General features: G+C 44.0%; 1 protein-coding gene across 6 annotated transcripts in view; it reads left to right on the plus strand.

Annotated features, from left to right (window-relative positions):
- LOC139545141 (netrin receptor UNC5D-like) overlaps window positions 1–27,440 on the plus strand; it is a 240,953-nt gene that overhangs the window by 91,792 nt on the left and 121,721 nt on the right. The window contains exon 1 of one of the 6 annotated variants that reach the window (XM_071352571.1): window positions 19,837–20,173. The exons of the other annotated variants lie outside the window; for them this stretch is intronic. Coding sequence (XP_071208672.1) covers window positions 20,116–20,173 — 58 coding nt within the window. The 5' untranslated portion in view covers window positions 19,837–20,115. Of the gene's footprint in view, window positions 1–19,836; window positions 20,174–27,440 lie in introns of those variants that run through there. 6 annotated transcript variants of the gene reach the window in all.

The raw sequence follows: 27,440 nt of genomic DNA on the forward strand, positions 1-27,440 counted from the left end.
TTACACCAGCTATTAATGAAGCGCTACAGGGAACCACTGTCACTACCGGCCGCATGATTGTGTTGAGATTGCCTGGTGGAGCAGAACGTCCCTGCAGAGAAGTAATCTGGTCTGTGTCTGACACCAATGGCTGAGGGAGAGAAGTAAGTCTCAGCAGTGTGTTGTGGTGTACATATAATGACCGCCCTTCTCTTCCTCTGTCCTCTCTTTATCTGGTGCAACCCATAATACTTTGCTGCAATCTGATGATTGTGCTACTTTCTCTCGCTCGCTCTCTCGCTCTCTCGCTCTCTATCTCGCTTTCTCTCACTCATTTTCTCTCGCTCTCTATTGCTCTCGCTCGCTCTCTACCTGGTTCTCTACCTATATCTCGATCTCGCTCTGGATCTCGCTCTGGATCTCGCTCTGGATCTCGCTCTCTCGCTATTGTCGTGTCTTTGGCATCATTAAACTGAAGACTTATTTATCAAATAACTCTCTGTAATTATTATCACGCGATTAAACTGATTAATCATGTAACTGTAGTTAACTAGGAAGTCGGGGCACCAAGGAAAATATTTAGATTAAAGTTATAATTTTTCTAATATAACTTTCAGATATTTGAATATCTGATCACTTAGTCTTCGAATTAATTAATTATTATTTAACTCATGTTAGTCTCATTCCAAACGTCGTAAATTGTTGGTTATCTGCACGAACCCAGTCTTCACTATGAGTCATCCATACATCAATTGTCTTAAATAATTTATTTACTAACTAAGTAATTCCCAGAAATGCAAAAACAAACAGTAGATAGTTACAAGGAAATGATAACGGAGTTTCCCTAGTGGGATAAACCGGTATCGCGGCTTGGTGGAGGTCAAGTGGGGGTCAACTGAGATGAGACACTACAAAGTTGGTAATTATAACAATTGAAATGCTAAATCCTTTGCACATGAACGCTCACTCATTCGGAAATAATTGCAATCAATATATATATTTACGCTCAGTGTGTCGTCGGGATCTCTGTTGAAAAGTTTGTTTCTGTTGGAGAGTCTGTCCGCCCTCTCTCTGTCGTGGTTAGAATGGATAGTTCAGAGTGACATTCATTCATGTCGTTATAGAATAGATGTTTCGGCGGTTGTCGGTCTTGACGTTCAATGATACCGAATTCCTAGCTGCAGACTAGTAATCAATATCAAAGACTTGTTCTTATTCTGTCGGTATCAATAGTCTAAGAGTTTAACCACGTGGTATTTTATTTTATTTTTAAAGTTTTTTTATTTCACCTTTATTTAACCAGGTAGGCAAGTTGAGAACACGTTCTCATTTACAATTGCGACCTGGCCAAGATAAAGCAAGGCAGTTCGACACATACAACAACACAGAGTTACACATGGAGTAAAACAAACATACAGTCAATAATACAGTAGAAAAATAAGTCTATATACAATGTGAGCAAGTGAGGTGAGATAAGGGAGGTAAAGGCAAAAAAAGGCCATGGTGGCGAAGTAAATACAATATAGCAAGTAAAACAATGGAATGGTTGATTTGCAGTGGAAGAATGTGCAAAGTAGAGATAGAAATAATGGGGTGCAAAGGAGCAACATAAATAAATAAATACAGTAGGGAAAGAGGTAGTTGTTTGGGCTAAATTATAGATGGGCTATGTACAGGTGCAGTAATCTATGAGCTGCTCTGACAGCTGGTGCTTAAAGCTAGTGAGGGAGATAAGTGTTTCCAGTTTCAGAGATTTTTGTAGTTCGTTCCAGTCATTGGCAGCAGAGAACTGGAAGGAGAGGCGGCCAAAGGAGGAATTGGCCCTGGGGGTGACCAGTGAAATACACCTGCTGGAGTGCGTGCTACGGGTGGGTGCTGCCATGGTGACCAGCGAGCTGAGATAAGGGGGGACTTTACCTAGCAGGGTCTTGTAGATGACCTGGAGCCAGTGGGTTTGGCGACGAGTATGAAGCGAGGGCCAGCCAACGAGAGTGTACAGGTCGCAGTGGTGGGTAGTATATGGGGCTTTGGTGACAAAACGGATGGCACTGTGATAGACTGCATCCAATTTATTGAGTAGGGTGTTGGAGGCTATTTTGTAAATGACATCACCGAAGTCGAGGATTGGTAGGATGGTCAGTTTTACAAGGGTATGTTTGGCAGCATGAGTGAAGGATGCTTTGTTCCGGAATAGGAAGCCAATTCTAGATTTAACTTTGGATTGGAGATGTTTGATGTCTGTCTGGAAGGAGAGTTTACAGTCTAACCAGACACCTAGGTACTTGTAGTTGTCCACATATTCTAAGTCAGAGCCGTCCAGAGTAGTGATGTTGGACAGGCGGGCAGGTGCAGGCAGCGATCGGTTGAAGAGCATGCATTTAGTTTTACTTGCATTTAAGAGCAATTGGAGGCCACAGAAGGAGAGTTGTATGGCATTGAAGCTCGCCTGGAGGATTGTTAACACAGTGTCCAAAGAAGGGCCAGAAGTATACAGAATGGTGTCGTCTGCGTAGAGGTGGATCAGAGACTCACCAGCAGCAAGAGCGACATCATTGATGTATACAGAGAAGAGAGTCGGTCCAAGAATTGAACCCTGTGGCACCCCCATAGAGACTGCCAGAGGCCCGGACAACAGACCCTCCGATTTGACATACTGAACTCTATCAGAGAAGTAGTTGGTGAACCAGGCGAGGCAATCATTTGAGAAACCAAGGCTGTCGAGTCTGCCGATGAGGATGTGGTGATTGACAGTCGAAAGCCTTGGCCAGGTCAATGAATACTGCTGCACAGTATTGTTTCTTATCGATGGCGGTTAAGATATCGTTTAGGACCTTGAGCGTGGCTGAGGTACACCCATGACCAGCTCTGAAACCAGATTGCATAGCGGAGAAGGTATGGTGGGATTCGAAATGGTCGGTAATTTGTTTGTTTACTTGGCTTTCGAAGACCTTAGAAAGGCAGGATAGGATAGATATAGGTCTGTAGCAGTTTGGGTCAAGAGTGACCCCCCCTTTGAAGAGGGGGATGACCACAGCTGCTTTCCAAACTTTGGGAATCTCAGAAGACACGAAAGAGAGGTTGAACAGGCTGATTTGTAGGGGGCCAGATTTTGCAGCTCTTTCAGAACATCAGCTGACAGGATTTGGGAGAAGGAGAAATGGGGAAGCCTTGGGCGAGTAGCTGTGGGGGGTGCAGTGCTGTTGACCGGGTTAGGGGTAGCCAGGTGGAAAGCATGGCCAGCCGTAGAAAAATGCTTATTGAAATTCTCAATTATAGTGGATTTGTCGGTGGTAACAGTGTTTCCTATCTTCAGTGCAGTGGGCAGCTGGGAGGAGATGTTCTTATTCTCCATGGACTTTACAGTGTCCCAGAACTTTTTGGGGTTTGTGTTGCAGGAAGCAAATTTCTGCTTGAAAAAGCTAGCCTTGGCTTTTCTAACTGCCTGTGTATATTGGTTTCTAGCTTCCCTGAAAAGTTGCATATCACAGGGGCTGTTCGATGCTAATGCAGAACGCCATAGGATGTTTTTGGTTAAGGGCAGTCAGGTCTGGAGAGAACCAAGGGCTATATCTGTTCCTGGTTCTAAATTTCTTGAATGGGTTATGCTTATTTAAGATGGTGAGGAAGGCATTTAAAAAATAAAAAAAAACAGTTATCCTCTACTGACGGGATGAGATCAATATCCTTCCAGGATACCCCGGCCAGGTCGATTAGAAAGGCCTGCTCGCTGAAGTGTTTCAGGGAGCGTTTCACAGTGATGAGTGGAGGTCGTTTGACCGCTGACCCATTACGGATGCAGGCAACGAGGCAGTGATCGCTGAGATCTTGGTTGAAAACAAAAAACGCCATTTGGGTTGCGCGTTATGATGAAAAAAACTACAGCCTCATTCCGGTCCTGAAAGGAATATGGAAATAAAAATAAAAAATATTACAAAAAATATTTATAATCATGCAATCACAAGTGAAATACACCAAAACACAGCTTAGCTTGTTGTTAATCCACCTATCGTGTCAGATTTTGAAAATATATTTTACAGCGAAAGAAATCCAAGCTTTTGTGAGTGTAGCTTTCAATGCTATAACAGTTTAGGCTTATATTAGCTTGGCTAGCTTGGTCACGAAAGTAAGTAAAGCAATCAAATTAATCGCTTACCTTTGATAATCTTCGGGTGTTCCCACTCACGAGACTCCCAGTTACACAACAAATGTTCTTTTTGTTCGATAAATAAAAATAATATTTATCACAAAAAAACGCCATTTGGGTTGCGCGTTATGATGAAAAATCAAAAGCCGTGTTCCGTTCGACAAATCCCAAAAAGTATCCGAAATGTTCGTCGAAACATTTCAAATGTTTTTTATAATCAATCCTCAGGTTGTCTTTAACAAACATAATCGATAATATTTCAACCGGACCATAACCTATTCTTTAAGAGAGAAATGGAAAATGGGGAACCCCTCTCTCGCGCGCAGGAACTATTCGCAGGTCACCTGACTAGTTTTGGATCATCTCGCTCATTTTTCAAAATAAAAGCCTGAAACTATGTCTAAAGCCTGGTCACCGCCTGAGGAAGCCATTGGAAAAAGCATCTGGTTGATACCCCTTTAAATGGAGGTTAGACAGGCCAGGAATTTTTTTTTTTTAAATATCACTTCCGGGTTACATTTTCTCAGGATTTCGCTTGCAGAATAAGTATGCTTGTTCTCACAGACAATATTTTGACCGTTTTGGAAACTTTGGAGTGTTTTCTATCCTAATCTGTAAATTATATGCATATTCTACGATCTGGGCTAGAGAAAATTTCCGTTTACGTTGGGTACGTTATTTGAAAAAATATATAAATAAATCTGAACCCTAGCGCTAAGAGCTCGTGTGGCTCAGTTGGTAGAGCATGGCGCTTGCAACGCCAGGGTTGTGGGTTCATTCCCCACGGGGGGACCAGGATGAATATGTATGAACTTTCCAATTTGTAAGTCGCTCTGGATAAGAGCGTCTGCTAAATGACTTAAATGTAAATGTAAGAGGTTTTAAGGAGAGGCATGTTTAGTCAAGTGATCGTAAGGGTCCAGTGAGTTGGGGTCACGGCGATTCAGACAGCTAGCCGGGCTATCGGTAGCAAGCTAGCATAGGATGGAGGTCTGTTTTTAGCCACCTCGTGCGTTTCTGTCGGTAGATTAGTGAGGTTCCATGTGGTAGAGGGGATCAATCCAATTGGCAAAATAGATATAGTTATAGTGACCCAAGAAAAAATTGTCTTATCGGCTGCTATCTGAATAAGTCTAACGATTAGCGGGCCCCAGATGAGCGTTCAGGTAACGTCGCGACGGAGGTTCCAGTTGGATAACTCCCTCGGGCAGATAACGTCGGTAGTCAGCCGTGAAGGCCCGGTGGGACTCCGCATTGGCAGTAAAACGGGTCCGGATAGGTGATTGTAGCCCAGGAGTGGCTGATGGAACTCTTCAGCTGGCTAGCTCCGGAATAATTGATGTTTCTCCGGGATCGACGTAAGCCAATAGACACACGGGTAGCAGCTAGCTAGCTGCGAAATCAAGGTGTAAATGTCCAGAGCTTGCGGTTGAAATCTGGGGATATGGAGAAAAATATGTCCGGTATGTTCTGGTCTGAGTCGCGTTGTACAAAAGTGGCGATAGATTAATGAGCTAAAGGAATAGCTGATGACTACAAACCGTGGTTAGCTGAAATACTAACGTTAGCCAGTAAACTGGCTAGCTTCTGGGTAGCTTCTGGCTAGCTTCTGGGTAGCTTCTGGCTAGCTTCTGGTTAGCTTCTGGCTAGCTTCTATTGTGGATTTTCAGATTTGAGGTAAATAATACTTTTATTTTGTAATTGGTGAGGCGGGTTGCAGGAAAGCGTTTTGAAGTTGAGTTTTTGGAGAAAAAAAATATAGAAAATATATGCAAAGAAAGGTGTAAATATATATATATATATATATATATATATATATATATATATATATATATATATATATATATATATACACGGGACACGACAAGACGAGGACAGAAGGACGTCTGACTGCTATGCCATCTTGGATGAGAATAGGTATGGTTAAAAGATTCAGCCATCTAGTCAAACCTTAGCTTATACTCAGGTTTGTGGTCTCCTCTCAAACCTTGGCCCTCTCGTTATCGAGGTAAGATGGTCTGGTGATAGAAAACCCAGATGGGGGTTTTATTCGGAAGAGCAGAAAAGGCCTGTCCCAGGACGTCCGACCATAACTGTGCTCATGGGCGGTCCTCTGATTTAGTTAAACTCCAATGGTCCCGTGTGGCTCAGTTGGTAGAGCATGGCGCTTGCAACGCCAGGGTTGTGGGTTCATTCCCCACGGGGGGACCAGGATGAATATGTATGAACTTTCCAATTTGTAAGTCGCTCTGGATAAGAGCGTCTGCTAAATGACTTAAATGTAAATGGAATTGGAGTTTCCTTCATTAAAAAGTCCAAAATCACATTACACAATTTCACAAACAGTATCATCCTCACTCATTCATCTTATACAATAATTAGATGTAAGCCTCATATCTGAGGCTATTGTATAAACAGCATTATGGTAATGTGGCCGTATTGTCTCATGAGTTTCACAAAATTGTACCAAACGGACCAGTTCGTAGCTGGATTCTTCACCAATCTTTTATACCTTCTCCAGAACATAAATGTCGTTCAGACCTCAAGTTCTGTGAGGTGGAAGAAATTCCTTTGTTCTCACTATGAAAACTCACTCTCTCTCTATACTGTGTCCATGAGGAGATAATCTCCTCCAGGAATTTACGACCTGAGGTCGCAGCAGCCTGAGTGTAGGAGACTTAGGAGCTGTACCCAAAGAGGGCAACGTCATGACACTATCTATCTCGCTATCTCGCTCACTCTCGCTGTCGCACTCTACGTCACTCTCTATCTATATCTCTCTCTCTCTAACTTGCTATCTCGCTCGCTATCGCTCTCTACCTCGCTCTCGCTCTCTACCTCGCTCTATATCTCTCTACCTCGCTCTCTCTTGCTCTCTACCTTGCTCTCTCTCGTTCTCGCTCTCTATCACTCTCGACCTCGCTCTCTCTCGCTCTTGCTTTCTACCTCGCACTCGCTCTCGCTTTCTTTCTACCTCACTCTCTCTACCTCACTCTCTCTACCTCACTCTCTCTACCTCACTCTCTCTACCTCACTCGCTCTCTTTCTCGCTCTCTACCTCGCTTTCTACCTCACTCTCGCTCTCTATCGCTCTCTACCTCGCTCGCTTTCTCGCTCTTGCTTTCTACCTCGTGCTCGCTATCTCGCTCGCTCTCTACCTCGCCCTCTACCTCACTTGATCTCTACCTCGCTCTTTACCTCGCTCTCGCTCTTGCTCTCTACCTCGCTCTTGCTCTCTACCTCTCTCTATCTCGCTCTCTACCTTGTTCTCTATCTTGCTCTCGCTCTCTACCTCGCTCTCACTCTCTATCTATATCTCTCTCGCTCTCTATCTTGCACTGTCACTCTATAACTTGCTATCTCGCTCGCTGCCGCTCGCTACCTCGCTCTCGCACTCTACCTTGCTCTCGCTCTCTACCCCGCTCTCTATCGCTCTCTATCGCTCTCTACCTTGCTCTCTCTCTCGTTCTCGCTTTCTACCTCGCTCTCACTCTCTATCGCTCTCTACCTCGCTCTCTATCTCTACCTCGCTCTCTCTCTCTCGCACTCGCTCTCGCTCGCTTTCTAACTCGCACTCTCACTCTCTAACTTGCTATCTCGCTCGCTATCGCTCTACCTCGCTCGCTCTCACTCTCTTGCTCTCACTCTCTATCTTGCTATCTATCTCGTTGGCTCTCGCTCTCTATTGCTCTCTGTCACTCTCACTCTCTCTCTATCGCTCAATGTATTTGGAGAATTCAGTGTGTTCTGGTAGTCTTTAATAGTTGATTCTAAGATTTGTATTTGATCATGTATATGTTTTTTCTATTTGTTCTTTGTTATAGAGCCAAAAAGATTGGAGAAGTGGTTTATCCATACATCTCTGTTTTGGATAGATAACTCTTCGTGTTGTTTGTTTCAAGTTTTCAAATGTTCCCAGAAGTGGTTAGATTCTATGGATTCTTCAATTACACTGAGCTGATTTCTGACGTGCTGTTCCTTTTTGTTCCCGTGGTGTATTTCTGTATTGTTTTAGTGATTCACCACAGTGAAGCCGTAGGCTCAGGTTTTCTGGGTCTCTATGTTTTTGGTTGGATAGGTTTCTCAATTTCTTTCTTAGGTTTTTGCATTCTTCATCAAACCATTTGTCATTGTTGTTAATTTTATTAGGTCTGCTTGACATTTTTAGATTTGATAGGGAAGCTGAGAGGTCAAATATATTGTTTAAGTTTTCTACTGCCAGGTTTATAACTTCACTATTGTGAAACATTTTGTCCAGGAAATTCTCTAGAAGGGATGGAATTTGTTGTTGCGTAATTGTTTTTTGGTAGATTTCCACACTATTCTCCTTCCATCTATAGCATTTCTTAATAGTATTCCGCTCCTTTGGTTTTGATTTGATGCCTCATAATTGAGCAAAGCTCTGTTCAAGTGGTGTGATTTTGCTGTGATCTGATAGTGGTGTCAGTGGACTGACTGTGAACGCTCTAAGAGACTCTGGGCTGAGGTCAGTGATAAAGTAGTCGACAGTACTACTGCCGTAGGAGTCCCCTCGAAGCCTACCGTTGACTATGTACATACCCAGTTTCCGACAGAGCTGCAGGAGTTGTGACCCGTTTTTGTTGGTTATGTTGTCATAGTTGTGTCTAGGGGGGCATATGGGGGAGGGAATGTTGTCACCTCCAGGTAGGTGTTTGTCCCCCTGTATGCTGAGGGTGTCAGGTTCTTGTCCAGTTCTGGCACAGACTAGTACATGTCCCTGGGTCTGGAAATTGTTGATCTCCACCTCTAGGATGGCGAAGCTGTCATTGTTAAAGTATGGAGATTCTATTGGGATATAGGTCTTTCTCTGTCCGTCCGTCCGTCTGTCTGTGTCTCCCTCTGTCTCTCCCTCTCTCTGTCTGTCTCTCCCTCTCTCTCTCTGTCTCTCCCTCTCTCTGTCTCTCTCTGTCGCTCCCTCTCTCTTTCGCTCCCTCTCTCTGTCTCTCCTATTTCCCAGGTGTTTACCAGAGAGGGTGAATGGCCTCTGGCTGCTTTAATGTTAATGGTGATAGCCATGATAATTATAGCCTCAAAATTATAGCCTCAATATTTGGAATAGTAGCTTTGGGACCAACCGACACAGGTCTAAGTGGTTACCTAATGAAACATGGTTCTTTTTAGCAGCTCGTTTCACACCTGTGACAAAGTTAGATGCGTACTGCGTAGAGTGAAAATTGAAATGAGAGAATTGCTCATTAAAAGTGAACTCAGTCAGAGAATGAGATGATATTGTAACTACATAAATAATTGACCTGGGTTTAATAGGGCACTTAATCATGCAGTCCTTAAGCCTTTTGTCAGCTCAGTTTCAACTGTGAGGGAAACAATTTTAAGAGAAGACAATGGAATGTTCTATAATACAAACTATGATGAACCAACAGCAGTATACCAATACATGTCCCCACACTAGTTTTGACTAGAAGCCTATGGCTGCATCGACTAGAAGCCTATGGCTGCATCGACTAGAAGCCTATGGCTGCATCGACTAGAAGCCTATGGCTGCATCGACTAGAAGCCTATGGCTGCATCGACTAGAAGCCTATGGCTGCATCGACTAGAAGCCTATGGCTGCATCGACTAGAAGCCTATGGCTGCATCGACTAGAAGCATATGGCTGCATCGACTAGAAGCATATGGCTGCATCGACTAGAAGCATATGGCTGCATCGACTAGAAGCCTATGGCTGCATCGACTAGAAGCATATGGCTGCATCGACTAGAAGCATATGGCTGCATCGACTAGAAGCCTATGGCTGCATCGACTAGAAGCCTATGGCTGCATCGACTAGAAGCCTATGGCTGCATCGACTAGAAGCCTATGGCTGCATCGACTAGAAGCATATGGCTGCATCGACTAGAAGCATATGGCTGCATCGACTAGAAGCCTATGGCTGCATCGACTAGAAGCCTATGGCTGCATCGACTAGAAGCATATGGCTGCATCGACTAGAAGCATATGGCTGCATCGACTAGAAGCCTATGGCTGCATCGACTAGAAGCATATGGCTGCATCGACTAGAAGCCTATGGCTGAATTTTAGATGCAGACAGAGTGAAACTCATGTGGTGTAATAGCTGTTACTATTCAGATGCCTGGCAGAGTTCTTCTCTGGATTCACCACAATGCAACATGCTGACTCTGCTGTTCTCAAGCCCATGTTATAGTCCCTGCCCTCCATCCCACTTGATCATGAACTTCAAAAAAACTTGCGAAGTTATGCATTTTGAGGAGCCTACAGCTACTAAAAGATGGGATATACCAAGCAAATCTGACAGTAAAATCCAGGGTATAGCCAGGTATAGTAGAGTAGTAAGCATATTTGAAAGAGTTAGATTTCACTAGGCAGGCGGAGAGGGCTGCTCTCGCCATCCAAGTGGGGTTGATTGCTTGTATTGTAGGTGAGGCAACGCTTTAAAAAGTATTGATAGCAGTGTTCCTTTATGTTCTCAATGTACAGTGTCCTCTGTAATTATTTGGACAGTAAAGCATTTTTTTCCTCTTTTGGCTCTATACTCCAAAGGTTTAGATTTGAAATCATACAATGACAGTGCAGACTGTCAGCTGTAATTTGAGGGTACTGTCATACATATCAGGTGAACCCTTTTGAAATTACAGCACTTTTGGTACATGATCCTCCCATTTTTAGGGGACCTAAACTGTTGTGACAAATTCACGTATGTGTATTAAAGTTGTAAAAAGTTAAATATTTGGTCCGTATTCATGGCACGCAATGACCACATCAAGCTTTGTCTCTTCAAGTTTGTTGGATGCATTTGCTGTTTGTTTTGGTTGTTTCTCAGATTGTTTTGTACCCAATAAAAATATATGGTAAATAATGTATAGTCATTTTGGAGTCACTTTTACTGTAAATAAGAATAGAATATGTTTCTAAACACTTGCTACCATGATTATAGATAATCCTGAATGAATCGTGAATAATGATGATGAGTGAGAAAGTTAGACAAACAATATTACACCCCCAAGACATGCCAACCTCTCACCATTACAATAACAGGTGAGGTTAGAATTTTATATCATACCCCCAAGACATGCCAACCTCTCACCATTACAATAACAGGGGAGGTTAGAATTTTATATCATACCCCCAAGACATGCCAACCTCTCACCATTACAATAACAGGGGAGGTTAGAATTTTATATCATACCCCCAAGACATGCCAACCTCTCACCCTTACAATAACAGGTGAGGTTAGAATTTTATATCATACCCCCAAGACATGCCAACCTCTCACCATTACAATAACAGGGGAGGTTAGAATTTTATATCATACCCCCAAGACATGCCAACCTCTCACCATTACAATAACAGGGGAGGTTAGCATTTTATATCATACCCCCAAGACATGCCAACCTCTCACCCTTACAATAACAGGGGAGGTTAGCATTTTATATCATACCCCCAAGACATGCCAACCTCTCACCCTTACAATAACAGGTGAGGTTAGCATTGTATATCATACCCCCAAGACATGCCAACCTCTCACCCTTACAATAACAGGGGAGGTTAGCATTGTATATCATACCCCCAAGACATGCCAACCTCTCACCATTACAATAACAGGGGAGGTTAGCATTGTATATCATACCCCCAAGACATGCCAACCTCTCACCCTTACAATAACAGGGGAGGTTAGCATTTTATATCATACCCCCAAGACATGCCAACCTCTCACCCTTACAATAACAGGTGAGGTTAGCATTGTATATCATACCCCCAAGACATGCCAACCTCTCACCCTTACAATAACAGGGGAGGTTAGCATTGTATATCATACCCCCAAGACATGCCAACCTCTCACCCTTACAATAACAGGGGAGGTTAGCATTTTATATCATACCCCCAAGACATGCCAACCTCTCACCCTTACAATAACAGGGGAGGTTAGCATTTTTGGGTGGGTATGATATTTGTGCGTCTAACTTTCATTATTCACTAATCATTCAAGATATCCATAATCATGGTGGCATCCACATTAATGTAGAAGTGTTTAGAAACATATGTTCTTATTGACAATAAAAGTGACACCAACATGACTAAATACATTTTTTACAATTAATTTCTATTGGGCAAAATGTTTTCTGAAACACAACCAAAACAAACAGCAAATGCATCCAACAAATATAGTCACATGCTTGATGTAGTCATTGCGTGCTATCAATTTGGGACCAAATACTTTTTACTACTTTAATGCACATATGAGTGAATTTGCACCAATAATTTTGGTCGCTAAAATGGGGGGAATATGGGTTCACCCGATATGGATAAAAATACCCTCAAATTAGAGCTGACAGTCTGCCCTTTAACCTCAGTCATTGTTTAATTTCAAATCCAAACTTTTGGCATACAGAGCCAAAAGAAGAAAACATGCTTCACTGTCCCAATAATTACAGAGGGACCAGTATAACACTTTATTTTGTTCTGATCTGATGTTGACACATTAGTTTCATGTTCCTGACAAAGAGAGATTTGAAAAGCACTCTATGGACTATTGACCTTGAAAAAGATTGGCTCCGGCAACCGTGGTCAAGAACCTTCCAGAGCCTTTCAATGTCAATTGAGTTTACGTGCACATAAGAGCTGGGTGAGTCAAGTCCCACTCCCTGCTCAATCTCTATGGCTATTTTTATCCATCCCACTGACAGATCAAGTGGCACTGATCATCACACCTGCTCCTCAGAGCTGAGGGGGAGAGGGAGCAAAACTGGAACTCATACATCAATGTGTCACCAGGTAGGATTGTCCAACAACCGTCGGGGGAGGGGGCACTGATAGTTCGAGTCCAAGGGCCCTACCTTGAATCACTTTAAGGTCATGTAGGCCTAGAGCCAAACGACTTTCATGAATATCATATTGTGTTTCCTGCATGACCAGATGTTTTACTGTGTATATCTGTATCTGAGAGTCTTAGGTCGTTTTTAAACATCAAATACAGATGAGCATACCTACTCTGCCCTTATTTTTTATGCCAACGTTCTAGAGAACATTGCAACATTTTTAAAGATGTTCAGAGTAAAGCAAATAACATGTTGTTAGGATAGCGTGTGACTGATCTCAGCCCTGTCAGTTGGGAGGGGGTCAATTGGAAAACAGTGATGGTTATTGAAATGTAAGGCTTTTATGGACTGACACAGGTCTCCCACTAGCCATTTGTTGAAGCTGACATGACAGTGGCAGAGCATGGGCCTGACAGATGGGGCTCTGTAGTCAGACCCCCAGAGGAGCAGGTGAAGCTGCCTAATTGGACCAGCAGCACCACACAAGTGAAACAGAGGGAGAGAGCCATGGACCTCCAGATCCTTGCCTCTATAGCTGTGTGTGTATGTGTCTGTGTGTTTGTGTGTCTGTGTCTGTGTCTGTGTCTGTGTCTGTGTCTGTGTCTGTCTGTGTGTGTTTGTATGTGGCTGTGCGTGTGTGTATGTGGCTGTGCGTGTGTGTATGTGGCTGTGCGTGTGTGTATGTGGCTGTGCGTTTGTGTATGTGGCTGTGCGTTTGTGTATGTGGCTGTGCGTTTGTGTATGTGTCTGTGTATGTGGCTGTGTGTTTGTGTCTGTGTGTATGTGTCTGTGCGTGTGTGTGTGTCTGTGTGTGTCTGTGCGTGTAGCTGAGGGCCTGTATCCACTGGTGTTGTGTGGACAGCACAAGTGGAATAACGAAGTCACAAGGTCCTATCAAAGGATTCCTCTTTGTATTTCCTATAAAGCTGCTACTGCCTCTGAGACTGGAGACTGAGCCCTGGTCTCAGTGTCGTATTACCTCAGGCCAGACACTGACTAACTGCACCTGTTCCAAGGTGGTCATTTGTGGTGCCATGCTGCAACCTAGTCTCAACAACCCCAGCTGTCAGACTAAGGGTCATGATTAGTTAGGGTAGTAGTAGGAGTAACATAATACTGCATGTGACCATAATTATTTTACGTGCACTCGGAATCTTCATCCACTCTCTATCCTGTTTGTTCATTGATGTCTCTTCTGTCAGTGAAACGCTTGTCATGAACCAACAAGACAGTGTAGATGTGTTGTGCAGAAGGCAATACTATCTTGGCCATATGAAAAGCCATGTAAAATGCATGGCTTGAAATATAAACTAAACAAATTGTGGTATCTGATGTACTCCAGTAAGTAAATCAACAGTAGCACATATGTATAAAAGAGACACTCTATCAAAACGCTTGAGGTGACAATCACTTTCTCTTATCCCCCCATCTGACACGTACTGTATCCTATTTCCCTGGTGTCCACTGGGGTTCATATCATCCTGAATGCGTCGCAAATGGCACTCTATTTTCTATATAGTACACCATTGTTGACCAGAGCCCTAAAAGTAGTACATTAAGTGCACCATAAAGGGATTAGGGTGCCATTTGGGACATAGCCCTGGTCACGTTGGAGTTGACCTGTTTTATCTCTCCGAATAAAGCTTCACAAAGGACCGATATAAAAGGTCCCCGTAGTCATGCTAGGGGGCTGTCGTTAACAGTGATCTATTGTCCTAATATAGTGGGGTTGGTGTTGAGTGCCACTGTGTGAAGCAAGCATATACTATGGGACGGTAGGCAGTGCTTCAGGGAGGTGCTAATTCTGTTTATCTGGAGAGTAGACAACGTGGACCTTTGGGTAAAGCACTCTAAAATACTTGTTGGTTTGAGAAGAGGAAGAGGCTGGGAAGGAAGTATAAATTAGGTACAGGCAGAAAGGCAGTGTCCAATAAATTACACTTTAGATCAGGGGTACAAACTCATTTTTCCCCGGGGGACGCATTTGGTCTTCAATGAGGTCTGGAGGACCTATTGTGGTCTTTTTCTGGAATGTTCAATGCTCAGTGACTGTCTAGCTTTCATTTAGGTGATTATTAGGGAGCTGAACACAGTCAAGAAACAAGGTTTTAATATTTTTCAGAAAATGTACACATTTTCCTTCTCTGAGAAAATTGCAACCATCCCGGTATTCCCGTTCAAACCTGAAATGCTATGTAAAAGCATATAATACAAGCAAAAATTATCTGACATAATTATACCACTGTAAATCGAGAAATATAGACAGGAATCTAGGGATTCATGTTGTTTTTCTCACAATTTAATCAACTCAAAGTTCTGTCAGTCACCACACAATTTGTTGACGTAGCCTAGTTTAAATGTAGACAGATTAGGTTATTAGCCTTGTGAAAATTACATGAATTTTAGCTTATCTTTGACTGAAATATGTCAGGCCCTTTTCTCTCACCTTGCACGTGTCTATCAGGGTTTTTTCAAAGGTTGTGGCTGTTTTTTACTTTATGATAACCTGCTAACCTTGTCACACTTGGTCACAGAGAACATATCTGATTCTCCGCGAAACAAACAGACAAGCAAATCGGCCTAGTAGAGGAGATTCAGAACCATGGACAGTGCCACGGTTGATCATATCCCTGCCAATCTGACTAGTCAAGCCTGTGCACTTGCTTTTTATTTAACATCATGGAATCATTTTGCAAATGTCTATTTCCTTGAGTGCGTTTGTGGACACAATGTACCAGCCATTTAGTTAACAGTGAGTAGCTGCAGTTTATATTGTGAGCCTCTGCCAGTGCCACAAAGATAGTTTGGAGATTTGTGAATGTGAGATGGAGATTGCCTTCAGTAACGGCATCGAGAGGTCGCGTGTAGCCTACACATGATAGTCAGCAATGCAATTTATAGAAGTGTTGCAAGTAAGTTGTTTTCTATTAAGGACTTTACATTGAGTAGGCCTATAGGCTAAATATGCACAGCAAATTTGAGGTCAGAATGTGAACACCCCCGGTGTAAAATGTAAGACTTTCTTAATCATATGTGACCCACCGAAATAGTGTTAAACTAACAACCCTAGTGTTGGAACCTAACACCATGGGTGTTGCAATTTCCAACATAAATTAACACTTTTTTAGTGTTAGGGAATAACACATGTACAGTATATTTTAGATTTTTTGGGGGGGGGATTGTTACATTGTAGGTTGTAAATCCTTAATTAAAAATGTCCCACCATGCCTTTCAAGTGAATGTGAGAGATACCCACCAATGACTGTGTTTGTTAGTGACAGTCATGGTTGTTGCATTCAATTACTTCTAGTCCTGAAGCCTTCACCAATTGGCTGCCTAAGTGAATATGTTTGAATTAAAAGTAAACCCTTTAGAACCATATTATACATTTCATAAGGCCTTAAGTTATGGCCTAGTTCTCCTCAACATTGTGGTCTGAAAATCTTGGCTCATGGACCACATCAGACCTGCAAGTCATAATAAGCTGATTTGTGAAGTGATTAGTATTCCTATTGGAATCCAGCCAGAGGGAGACTATCCAACAATTGGTATATTTTATCACCCACAACCTTCATTCAGAATGACTGCTATGGTGAAGGACTTGACAAACAAGACTACCTAAACCATCTAAACTGGAACAAGCATCTCTGTAACGGGTGAAATGAGTCCAACCCCGTACAGGATGGATTAGTTTAAAAAATAATTGTGTTATTTACATGACATAGTAAATAGATAGTATGTGGACACCTGCTCATCAAACATCTCATTCCAAAATCATGGGCATTAATATGGAGTTGGTCCCCCCTTTGGTGCTATAACAGCCTCCACTATTCTGGGAAGGCTTTCCACTAGATGTTGTAACATTTCTGCGGGGACTTACTTCCATTCAGCCACAAGAGCATTAGTGAGGTCGGCACTGATGTTGGGTAATTAGGCCTGGCTCATAGTGTTCCAATTCATCTCAAAGGTGTTCGTTGGGGTTGAGGTCAGGGATCTGTGCAGGCCAGTCAAGTTCTTCCACACCAATCAAAACAAACCATTTCTGTATGGATGTTGCTTTGTGCACAGAGGCATTGTCGTGCTGAAACAGGAAAGGGCCTTCCCAAACTGTTGCCACAAAGTTGGAAGCACAGAATCGTCTAGAATGTAATTCTATGCTATAGTGATAAGATTTCCCTTTAGTGGAACTAAGGGGCCTAGCCTGAACCATGAAAAACAGCCCCATATCATTATTCCTCCTCCACCAAACTTTACAGTTGGCACTATGCATTGGGGCAGGAAGCGTTCTCTTGGGATCCGTCAAACCCAGATTTGTCTGTCGGTCTGCCAGATGGTGAATTGTGATGAGCTGACGTTACTTCCAGAGGCAGTTTAGAACTCGGTAGTGAGTGATGCAACCGAGGACAGACAATTTTTACACGCTTCTGCACTAGCGGTCCCGTTCCATGAGCTTCTGTGGCCTACCACTCAGCGGCTGAGCCATTGTTGCTCCTAGACGTTTCCACTTCACAATAACAGCACTTACAGTTGACCAGGGCAGCTCAAGCAGGGCAGAAATTTTACGAACTGACTTGTTGGAAAGGTGGCATCCTATGACGGTGCCACGTTGAAAGTCACTGAGCTCTTCAGTAAGGCCATTTTACTGCCAATGTTTGTCTATGGAGATTGCATGGCTGTTTCTCAGCAACATATGTGGCTGAACTAGCCTAATCCACTAATTTGAAGGGATGTCCACATACTTTTGTGTATATATAGTGTATCTTTGTATAGTATAAAATCAATTAATCCATCAATGTGCATGCAGAAACATAGATATTAAATCAAAATACGTCCTTTTCACTCTGAGAGAGTTAACGAAAATGAACTCGACAGTCGATTGTTGATTCCACTGTGATTCAAATGTCAATCCCACTGGCGTTAACCCCACTAGAATCAACACTCAGATATAATACTCACAACACTTTTTACCTTAAAGGAGTAATCTACCCCATACCACTAATTCCGATGATTTAACAGTGTCAATATCAGCATGTGAAGTAGTTAGCTAGCTGTAAAATCGCCTTAACAAACTGCACTGTCAATTTAAGTCTTTCAGAGTTCAACTTGCTGCCACTGAGCAAGAGCAGAACAACGTTACTTTCCAACAGAGATGCTTTTGAGGAGATGGGGAAACTCCATTAGAATCGTTTTAACACCCATTGTGCACGTTGTTTTTCCAGAAGTCGCCAATGGGCCCTTAAGTTTAATCTGTATGATTCTGGGACAAGGAGAGCTCTCCTTCAAGGAGCGAATGGGAGTAAATTGGGCGCTAGCTCAAAAACTGAACATTAGCATGAATTTCGTCAACAAGAAGTACAACATTGCAAATATTTTCCAAGATGTGAGATCATTAACTTGTTCTCTGTAATATTGTATAGCTTTGGAATCGTAACAATTTCGTACTTTCAAGGATAATGGGCAGGTTTCTCAACTCATACCCACACTTGAGAAGGGATTGCGTGATGATTAGATTAGCAACCACGTGACGCAGCATGACACCGTGAATGCAATGGGTCGACAGTCAGTTGGGTGGGGGCGTTTCTCCATTCATTGCATAATGATTTTTATCTCCTCCTTCTTTCTGTAGTACGGTATCTCTGTTTCCTACAGACACAGGGCACTTTGCGCCATGGTACTTGTAGGAGAAACAGTTGAATAATTTGGTCCACTGTTTAGATTGAGCACATCTAAGCGAAATATATACTTTGTCATGAGGATATAAAGAGGTGGATGTGTTCTAGATACGGATGCACGATATATTGGTGAACATATTAGAACCGGACGATATTAGCAAAAAATGCCAACATCGGTATCGGCCCGATGTCTTGTTTAACGCCGATGTGCAAAACCGATGTCAAAGCTGACGTACATACCTATATAACACAGATAGATGAGAACATCTTTGTATATAACGTAGGTACATGACGTAATGACGCCATGTAAAGTTTTACGCTACACGTGCAACACAGCATTCCTAACCTAGCCCATAATGTTTGGATCGAGCATTCAACAAGTCGAGCAGTCATTTGAAAGAGTAAGGAAATTTCAGCGAGACAACTCAAAGGCGAAATTCATTAACGCCAAGATAATGGAATTCATTGCCCTTGACAATCAACCGTTCTCTGCCGTGGGTGATGTTGGCTTTCTCCGACTGGTCGAGCACTGGTACACTTTATTATTTATTTTTGGTACTATTTTTCAGATGTTGCCCGGAGTTACACAGTAATAGCGTCACTGCTATTATTAGCTTCACAACTGACATTTGGACCAGCGATATCAGCCCCATGAGTATGCTGAGTCTGACAGCACAGTGGGTCATCAAGGATTTCCTACTGAGGATAGTCGTATTGCATGCTCATGAATGTGCTGGTTGTCATACCGCTGCTGCCATTTCAATGGCATTTGAGAACATGTTTGAAACTTGGAAACATGAACACACTAGCTAGCTTCATTTGAACAACTGACTTGAGAAATAAGCTCATCAACTGCACCTGCAGCAGACGTGAAACCCTCTGTCATGGCATGCTCAACAAAACTGACGGGTTTAAACAAATGTGCACAACTTTTGAGATAAGCTTTACGTGTGTATGGAACATTTCTGGGATCTTTCAGCTCATGAAACATGGGACAAACACTTTACATGGTGCGTTTATATTTTAGTTCAGTGTAGTATTCATATTCTAATTCCTCATTCTAATGCCACCGACTCAGTCATAAACAGTGGAGTGCGCATGCCCATTCTGACTTTGTCAATGCTAAGCTAACCAGTTAGCTAGCAGCTAGTGTGCAACGTTAGTGCTGACTAGTTTTATGGAGTGAAGATGGCCTCTTTTCCCGACGAGGTGGATGTTTTTACTGGCCCACATTGGGGAATGACAGTTGCCCTTGACAACAGTTTTTCCCAGCAACAAAACTGCCCACACAGGCTGTGAACAAGCGATTCGGTGGCATTCTCTCTTTACTGTGTCGCCACCATGCTTGATGCTATGTACAAGGACCGCTACGTCGATGCAGACAAGAAACAGGGTTTACGTGAAATGTTACATACACAGTTGGACAGGATGGAAACGGACACAGTGACAGTGCGCACCGAGGAAGAGGCCACAGACAGACAGAGCTGAAACTTCATTGCTTGACATGTATGATGCAATCCTGGTTGAGAATGAAACGACTGAACAAAAAAACAGCACAGCAAGTAAGTGAAAGAAATAGGTTTTGATTATGTTTTACTGGTAATGGGGACATACGTGTGTGTGTAACCTTTATTTAACTTGGCAAGTCAGTTAAGAACAAATTCTTATTTACAATGATGGCCTATCCCGGCCAAACATGGACGACGCTGGGCCAATTGTGCGCTGCCCTATGGGACTCCCAATCACGACCAGATGTGATACAGCCTGGATTCGAACCAGGGACTGTAGTGACGTCTCTTGCATTGAGATGCAGTGCCTTAGACCGCTGTGTCCATGTGAGTGTGTTAACTGTTTAACTGTACTAGAATGCTTAAAAGGCTGCTAAAATGTTAAATATTGGTTATTGTTATAGTGGCAAGGAAAATATTGGATATCGGTATCGGCCAAAAATGTCATATCGGTGCCTCACTAGTTCTAGACAGTGTCTATACCATCTATTGGCTGATTTGGTGATCTGGATGGCAGGTAATTGTTTTAAAAGTGTTATGAAATGTGATTGGGGATAAAACACTATCACAAGTGACGAGAACCATGTACTGTAGCTATGATGGACTACTTAGAAGTTAATCATGGGGGATGTTTATATTTTATCCACTGACAGAACATAGGCTTTCACCAAATTGACAGGAGTTTCATGATTTTTTTTTCTGGTTAATACCAACATTTTAATACTTGTAAATGTGCTGTGTGGTAGGCTGCATTGTGATGACTTGTCTAATGTAGGCTATGAATGAAGCCAGAGTTGATATGTCCGGTTCATGCATGCAGCTATTTGCATGTACATATTTTTGCATTACTGCTGCATCATATTTTAATATTAGGCTATTGATCCACGGGACCTGTCAATATTTTTCTCGGGAAATGGAAGAAGCTTGGTCGGGAAGTCCCGGGATACCGGCCACCGGCATGAAACCCTACAAGAAACTGTATGAATTTAGGTCAAATATCTATTATTGTACATCGTTTTTATTTGGTTTTAGTCATTTTAAAGTACGGTATATTGAGTTGATAGTTTGATGTTGCCAAAAGGAACTTAAGAATGGTGTGATGTGCTTATGGATATATTGTACGAAATAGGTGAATGGGTAAATGCATATGAATTCAATTTTTTTTGACAGCTTCCCTTTTTGATTTAAACAACACTTTCCATACATGTTTCCTGTGGAAGAAGTGGTCAGAGTGACTTTTTGGACCTGAATGCCAAAACATTCAGGAGATAGATGTGCTGAAAGTTGACTCATTTTGCATACCCCACCATAGCATGAGACATCCATGTCTTCATCACTGGAAAAGATAAACTGATAAATGTATATAATTTAAAAGCTTACAAATAGGGTTGTCAAACTATTTAAAAACTTATTGAAAAAATATACATTACCAGTCAAAGGTTTGGACACACCTACTCATTCAAAGGTTCTCTAAATTGTAAAATAATAGTGAAGACATCAAAACGATGAAATAACACATCATGTCGTAACCAAAAAAAGTGTTAAACAAATCAAAATAAACTCAGCAAAAAAATAAACTTCCCTTTTTCAGGACCCTGTCTTTCAAAGATAATTAGTAAAACAGCTTACAAATGGTAGGCAATTAAGGTCACAGTTATGAAAACTTAAGACACTAAAAAGAGGCCTTTCTACTGACTCTGAAAAACACCAAAAGAAAGATCCCCAGGGTCCCTGCTCATCTGTGTGAACGTGTCTTAGGCATGCTGCAAGGAGGCATGAGGACTGCAGATGTGGCCAGGGCAATAAATTGCAATGTCCGTACTGTGAGATGCCTAAGACAGCACTACAGGGAGACTGGACGGACAGATGATTGTCCTCACAGTGGCAGACCACGTGTTACAAAATCTGCACATGATCGGTACATCCGAACATCACACCTGCGGGACAGATACAGGATGGCAACAACAACTGCCCGAGTTACACCAGGAACGCACAATCCCTCCATCAGTGTTCAGACTGTCCACAATAGGTTGAGAGAGGCTGGACTGAGGGCTTGTAGGCCTGTTGTAAGGCATGTCCTCACCAGACATCACCGGCAACAACGTCGCCTATGGGCACAAACCCACCGTCGCTGGACCAGACAGGACTGTCAAAAAGTGCTCTTCACTGACGCGTCGTGGTTTTGTCTCACCAGGGGTGATGGTCGGATTCACGTTTATCATTGAAGGAATGAGGGAAGGATGGCATGAAGGATTGACAGTATAATTTAAAACGGATATTTCCATACAAGTCAACATTCTCTGAAGTGTGGACCTCCAACCATCTTTGTGGTACCATTTCAAAGTTGAACATTTAAATTGTATCCCATTTTAGTAAATTTATCAGCCAAAACAAAACATCCACCATGTATTCAAGAGCATGTGTCTCAATCGATGGCGGGCACAACACAAAAAACCTCAGATATAAAATAGGGGCTAAGTAGTCTCTCGTTGCCATACCTCCCAAAATCACGTTGTCACGCCTGGTTCAACGAGCCTAGGGGCTAAGCTACAACATACACTATATATATATATATATATATATATATATATATATATATATATACACAAAAGTATGTGGACACCCATTCAAATTAGTTGATTTTACTATTTCAGACACACCCGTTGCTGACATGTGTATAAAATCGAGCACACAGCCATGCAATCTCCACAGACAAACACTGGCAGTAGAATGGCCTTACTGAAAAGCTCACTGACTTTCAATGTGGCACCCGTCATAGGATGCCACCTTTCCAACAAGTCAATTCGTCAAGTTTCTGCCCTGCCAGAGCTGCCCCGGTCAACTGTAAGTTCTGTTATTGTGAACTGGAAACATCTATGAGCAACAACCACTCAGTAGCGAAGTGGTAGGTCACACAAGCTCACAGAATGGTGAAGCGCGTAAAAATCGCCTGTCCTCGGTTGCAACACTCATTACCAAGTTGCAAACTGCCTCTGGAAGCAACTTCAACACAAGAACTGTTCGTCTGAAGCTTCATGAAATAAGTTTCTATGGCCGAGCAGCAGCACACAAGCCTAAGATCACCATGCGCAATGCCAAGGTTCGGCTGGAGTGGTGTAAGCTCTCCACCATTTGGACTCTGGAGCAGTGTAAACGCGTTCTCTGGAGTGATGAATCACGCTTCACCATCTGGCAGTCCAACGGGCAAATCTGGGTTTGGCGGATGACAGGAGAACGCTACCGGCCCGAATGCATAGTTCCAACTGTGGAGGAGGAATAATGGTCTGGGGCTGTTTTTTCATGGTTCGGCCTAACTCTTAGTTCCAGTGAAGGGAAATCTTAATGCCACGACATTCTAGACAATTCTGTGCTTCCAACTTTGTAGCAACAGTTTGGGGAAGGCCCTTTTCTGTTTCAGCATGACAATGCCCCGTGCAAAAAGCGAGGTCCATACAGAAATGGTTTGGCGAGATCGGTGTGGAAGACCTTGACTGGCCTGCACAGAGTCCTGACCTCAACCCCAACGAACACCTTTGGAATGAATTGTAACGTCGACAGCGAGCCAGGTCTAATTGCCCAACGTCAGTGCCTGACCTCACTAATGTTCTTGTGGCTGAACGGAAGCAAGTCCCTGCAGAAATGTTCCAACATCTGGTGGAAAGCCTTCCCAGAAGAGTGGAGGCTGTTATAGCAGCAACCATCTCATATTAATGCCCATGATTTTGGAATGAGATGTTCGATGAGCAGGTGTTCACATACTTTTGGTCATGTAGTGTATGTGAATATGGAGAGAAAAAAAAGATGCGTTTTTAGATGACTAACATTTTTGTATGTTTTACCTAGAAATTATAAAACCGTTTGACAACCCTGTTTTGTAAGCTTTAAATTACATACATCTCAAACGTTTATCTTTTCCAGTAATGAAGACATGGATGTATGGTGGGGTATGCTAAATATGTCAACTTTGAGCACCTTTATCTCTTGAATGTTTTGGCATTCAGGTCTTTCTGAGCACTTCAAATCAAAGCTTCTAAATCACTTCTATAATGGGCAAATATGTATGGAAGGTTTTGTTCAAATCAATATGGGTGCTGTTAAAAAGTGATTGAATTCAAATGAATTTACCAGAGTATTAATGTCACAGCCTGTTTTTGTTTACCTATCAGATCAGTCCGTGCATTATCAATCAGAGAAAACAGCTTTTGTCTTCCACTGCAGTATTGGAATGATTGAGTTCATTGAGACAATCTGATGAATGCCTTGACACATCTGTGGTCATTATTTTGCAAAAGCTTCACTAAATCAATAGTGTTAGCTCCGAAACGCCTGAGGCGACGATACCCATGAATGCTTGATTTACCAGGTTATGCATATTTAATAGGAAAACACCACTGATGTTGACTAATGACCAACCTACCCTGCTTGCGATACCAATCCACTGGACCACTATGGGTACAGCACGAACCGTCCCAAATGGCACCCTATTCTCTATATAGTACCCTATGCGCTCTGGTCATATGTAGTGAACTATAGGGGATAGTGTGCCATTTGGGGTGAAACGGTATAATTACCTCGAATGTCACTCCACTCCGTCTGTCTGTCTCTTATTCATATTCCACCACATCCTCCATTCACCTCATCAATAATAGGTAAGAGTTGAGCTAAGTGGAGGAGCTTAAGGAAGTGGATGGTGTCCCTGCACCCCTGTGAAGTCCCAGGTAGGGAGGCCCGAGGCGGGCATGGGGCATGGAGTCAGCCTGCACCTTCTGTCTGTTTGTCTGTCCCAGCTAATGAGGCAGATGTCGGGTAGGCCAAAGGAGGCTCTCCTCAGAGTGGATGACTGGGCCTGCCAATATAATTGGCACCTGATGTGTCAGACGACTGGGATGTGCTGGCTGACATTCATTACACTTAATGCACTTCCCTCCCACCTGTATAACTGCCTGGTGAAACAATGTTTCAAGCCCTCCTTTTAACCGTTTCCTCTGCTCTGTAGTGGAGGGAGGATTACAGGGAGAGCAGGCTCTGTTCAGCAGTCAGTTCTAGCTGTCTGCCTCCCTGTCTGTCTGTCTGCCTTTCTGTCTGCCACTCCTCACTGGGGAGAGACGGGGGTCTTTCCCAGAAACATGGATAACCTGCTGCAGCAGCGGGAATATATTCAGAGGTGTCTTTTGATTCTCAGAACGCCGTGTTGACGTCTCAGAACTCACTGCCGTGTTGGCGTCTAAAAACTCGTTGGCGTCTCAGAACTCGCTGCCGTGTTGGCGTCTCAGAACTCGCTGCCGTGTTGGCGTCTCAGAACTCGCAGCCGTGTTGGCGTCTCAGAACTCGCAGCCGTGTTGGCGTCTCAGAACTCGCTGTCGTGTTGGCGTCTCAGAACTCGCTGTCGTGTTGGCGTCTCAGAACTCGCTGTCGTGTTGGCGTCTCAGAACTCGCTGTCGTGTTGGCGTCTCAGAACTCGCAGCCGTGTTGGCGTCTCAGAACTCGCTGTCGTGTTGGCGTCTCAGAACTCGCTGTCGTGTTGGCGTCTCAGAACTCGCTGTCGTGTTGGCGTCTCAGAACTCGCTGTCGTGTTGGCGTCTCAGAACTCGCTGCCGTGTTGGCGTCTAAAAACTCGTTGGCCTCTCAGAACTCGCTGTCGTGTTGGCGTCTCAGAACTCGCTGTCGTGTTGGCGTCTCAGAACTCGCTGTCGTGTTGGCGTCTCAGAACTCGCAGCCGTGTTGGCGTCTCAGAACTTGCTGTCGTGTTGGCGTCTCAGAACTCGCTGTCGTGTTGGCGTCTCAGAACTCGCTGTCGTGTTGGCGTCTCAGAACTCGCAGCCGTGTTGGCGTCTCAGAACTCGCTGTCGTGTTGGCGTCTCAGAACTCGCTGTCGTGTTGGCGTCTCAGAACTCGCTGTCGTGTTGGCGTCTAAAAACTCGTTGGCCTCTCAGAACTCGCTGTCGTGTTGGCGTCTCAGAACTCGCTGTCGTGTTGGCGTCTCAGAACTCGCTGTCGTGTTGGCGTCTCAGAACTCGCTGTCGTGTTGGCGTCTCAGAACTCGCAGCCGTGTTGGCGTCTCAGAACTCGCAGCCGCGTTGGCGTCTCAGAACACGCTGCCGCGTTGGCGTCTCAGAACACGCTGCCGCGTTGGCGTCTCAGAACTCGCTGTCTTGCTGGCGTCTCAGAACTCGCTGTCGTGTTGGCGTCTCGTTGGCGTCTGAGAACTCGCTGCCGTGTTGGCGTCTCAGAACTCGTTGGCGTCTCAGAACTCGCAGCCGTGTTGGCGTCTCAGAACTCGCTGTCGTGTTGGCGTCTAAAAACTCGTTGGCCTCAGAACTCGCTGTCGTGTTGGCGTCTCAGAACTCGCTGTCGTGTTGGCGTCTCAGAACTCGCTGTCGTGTTGGCGTCTCAGAACTCTCAGCCGTGTTGGCGTCTCAGAACTCGCAGCCGTGTTGGCGTCTCAGAACTCGCAGCCACGTTGGCGTCTCAGAACACGCTGCCGCGTTGGCGTCTCAGAACTCGCTGCCGTGCTGGCGTCTCAGAACTCGCTGTCGTGTTGGCGTCTCAGAACTCGCAGCCGTGTTGGCGTCTCAGAACTCGCAGCCGTGTTGGCGTCTCAGAACTCGCAGCCGTGTTGGCGTCTCAGAACTCGCAGCCACGTTGGCGTCTCAGAACTCGCAGCCACGTTGGCGTCTCAGAACTCGTTGGCCTCTCAGAACTCAGGCGTGGTGTCAATGTCTTTGTTGCCAGTCCCCAAGTCTTCATGTCCAGATGTAACCTGGGCTGCTGGTGCCAGAGCCCTGTAGACTGGTGTCTCTGCGAGGATGCCAGCCCAGTGTACATACACTGTGTTTTGAACTACTCTCCTCTCTTTTTGGCTGTCATGCTGGCGTCTCAGAACTCGTTGGCGTGCTGGCGTCTCAGAACTCGCTGCCGTGTTGGCGTCTCAGAACTCGTTGGCGTGTTGGCGTCTCAGAACTCGTTGGCGTCTCGGAACTCGCTGCCGTGTTGGCGTCTCAGAACTCGTTGGCGTGTTGGCGTCTCAGAACTCGTTGGCCTCTCAGAACTCAGGCGTGGTGTCAATGTCTTTGTTGCCAGTCCCCAAGTCTTCATGTCCAGATGTAACCTGGGCTGCTGGTGCCAGAGCCCTGTAGACTGGTGTCTCTGCGAGGATGCCAGCCCAGTGTACATACACTGTGTTTTGAACTACTCTCCTCTCTTTTTGGCTGTCATGCTGGCGTCTCAGAACTCGTTGGCGTGCTGGCGTCTCAGAACTCGCTGCCGTGTTGGCGTCTCAGAACTCGTTGGCGTGTTGGCGTCTCAGAACTCGTTGGCGTCT

Source organism: Salvelinus alpinus, chromosome 19, assembly GCF_045679555.1.
Source record: "Salvelinus alpinus chromosome 19, SLU_Salpinus.1, whole genome shotgun sequence".
Taxonomy (NCBI): Eukaryota; Metazoa; Chordata; class Actinopteri; order Salmoniformes; family Salmonidae; genus Salvelinus; species Salvelinus alpinus.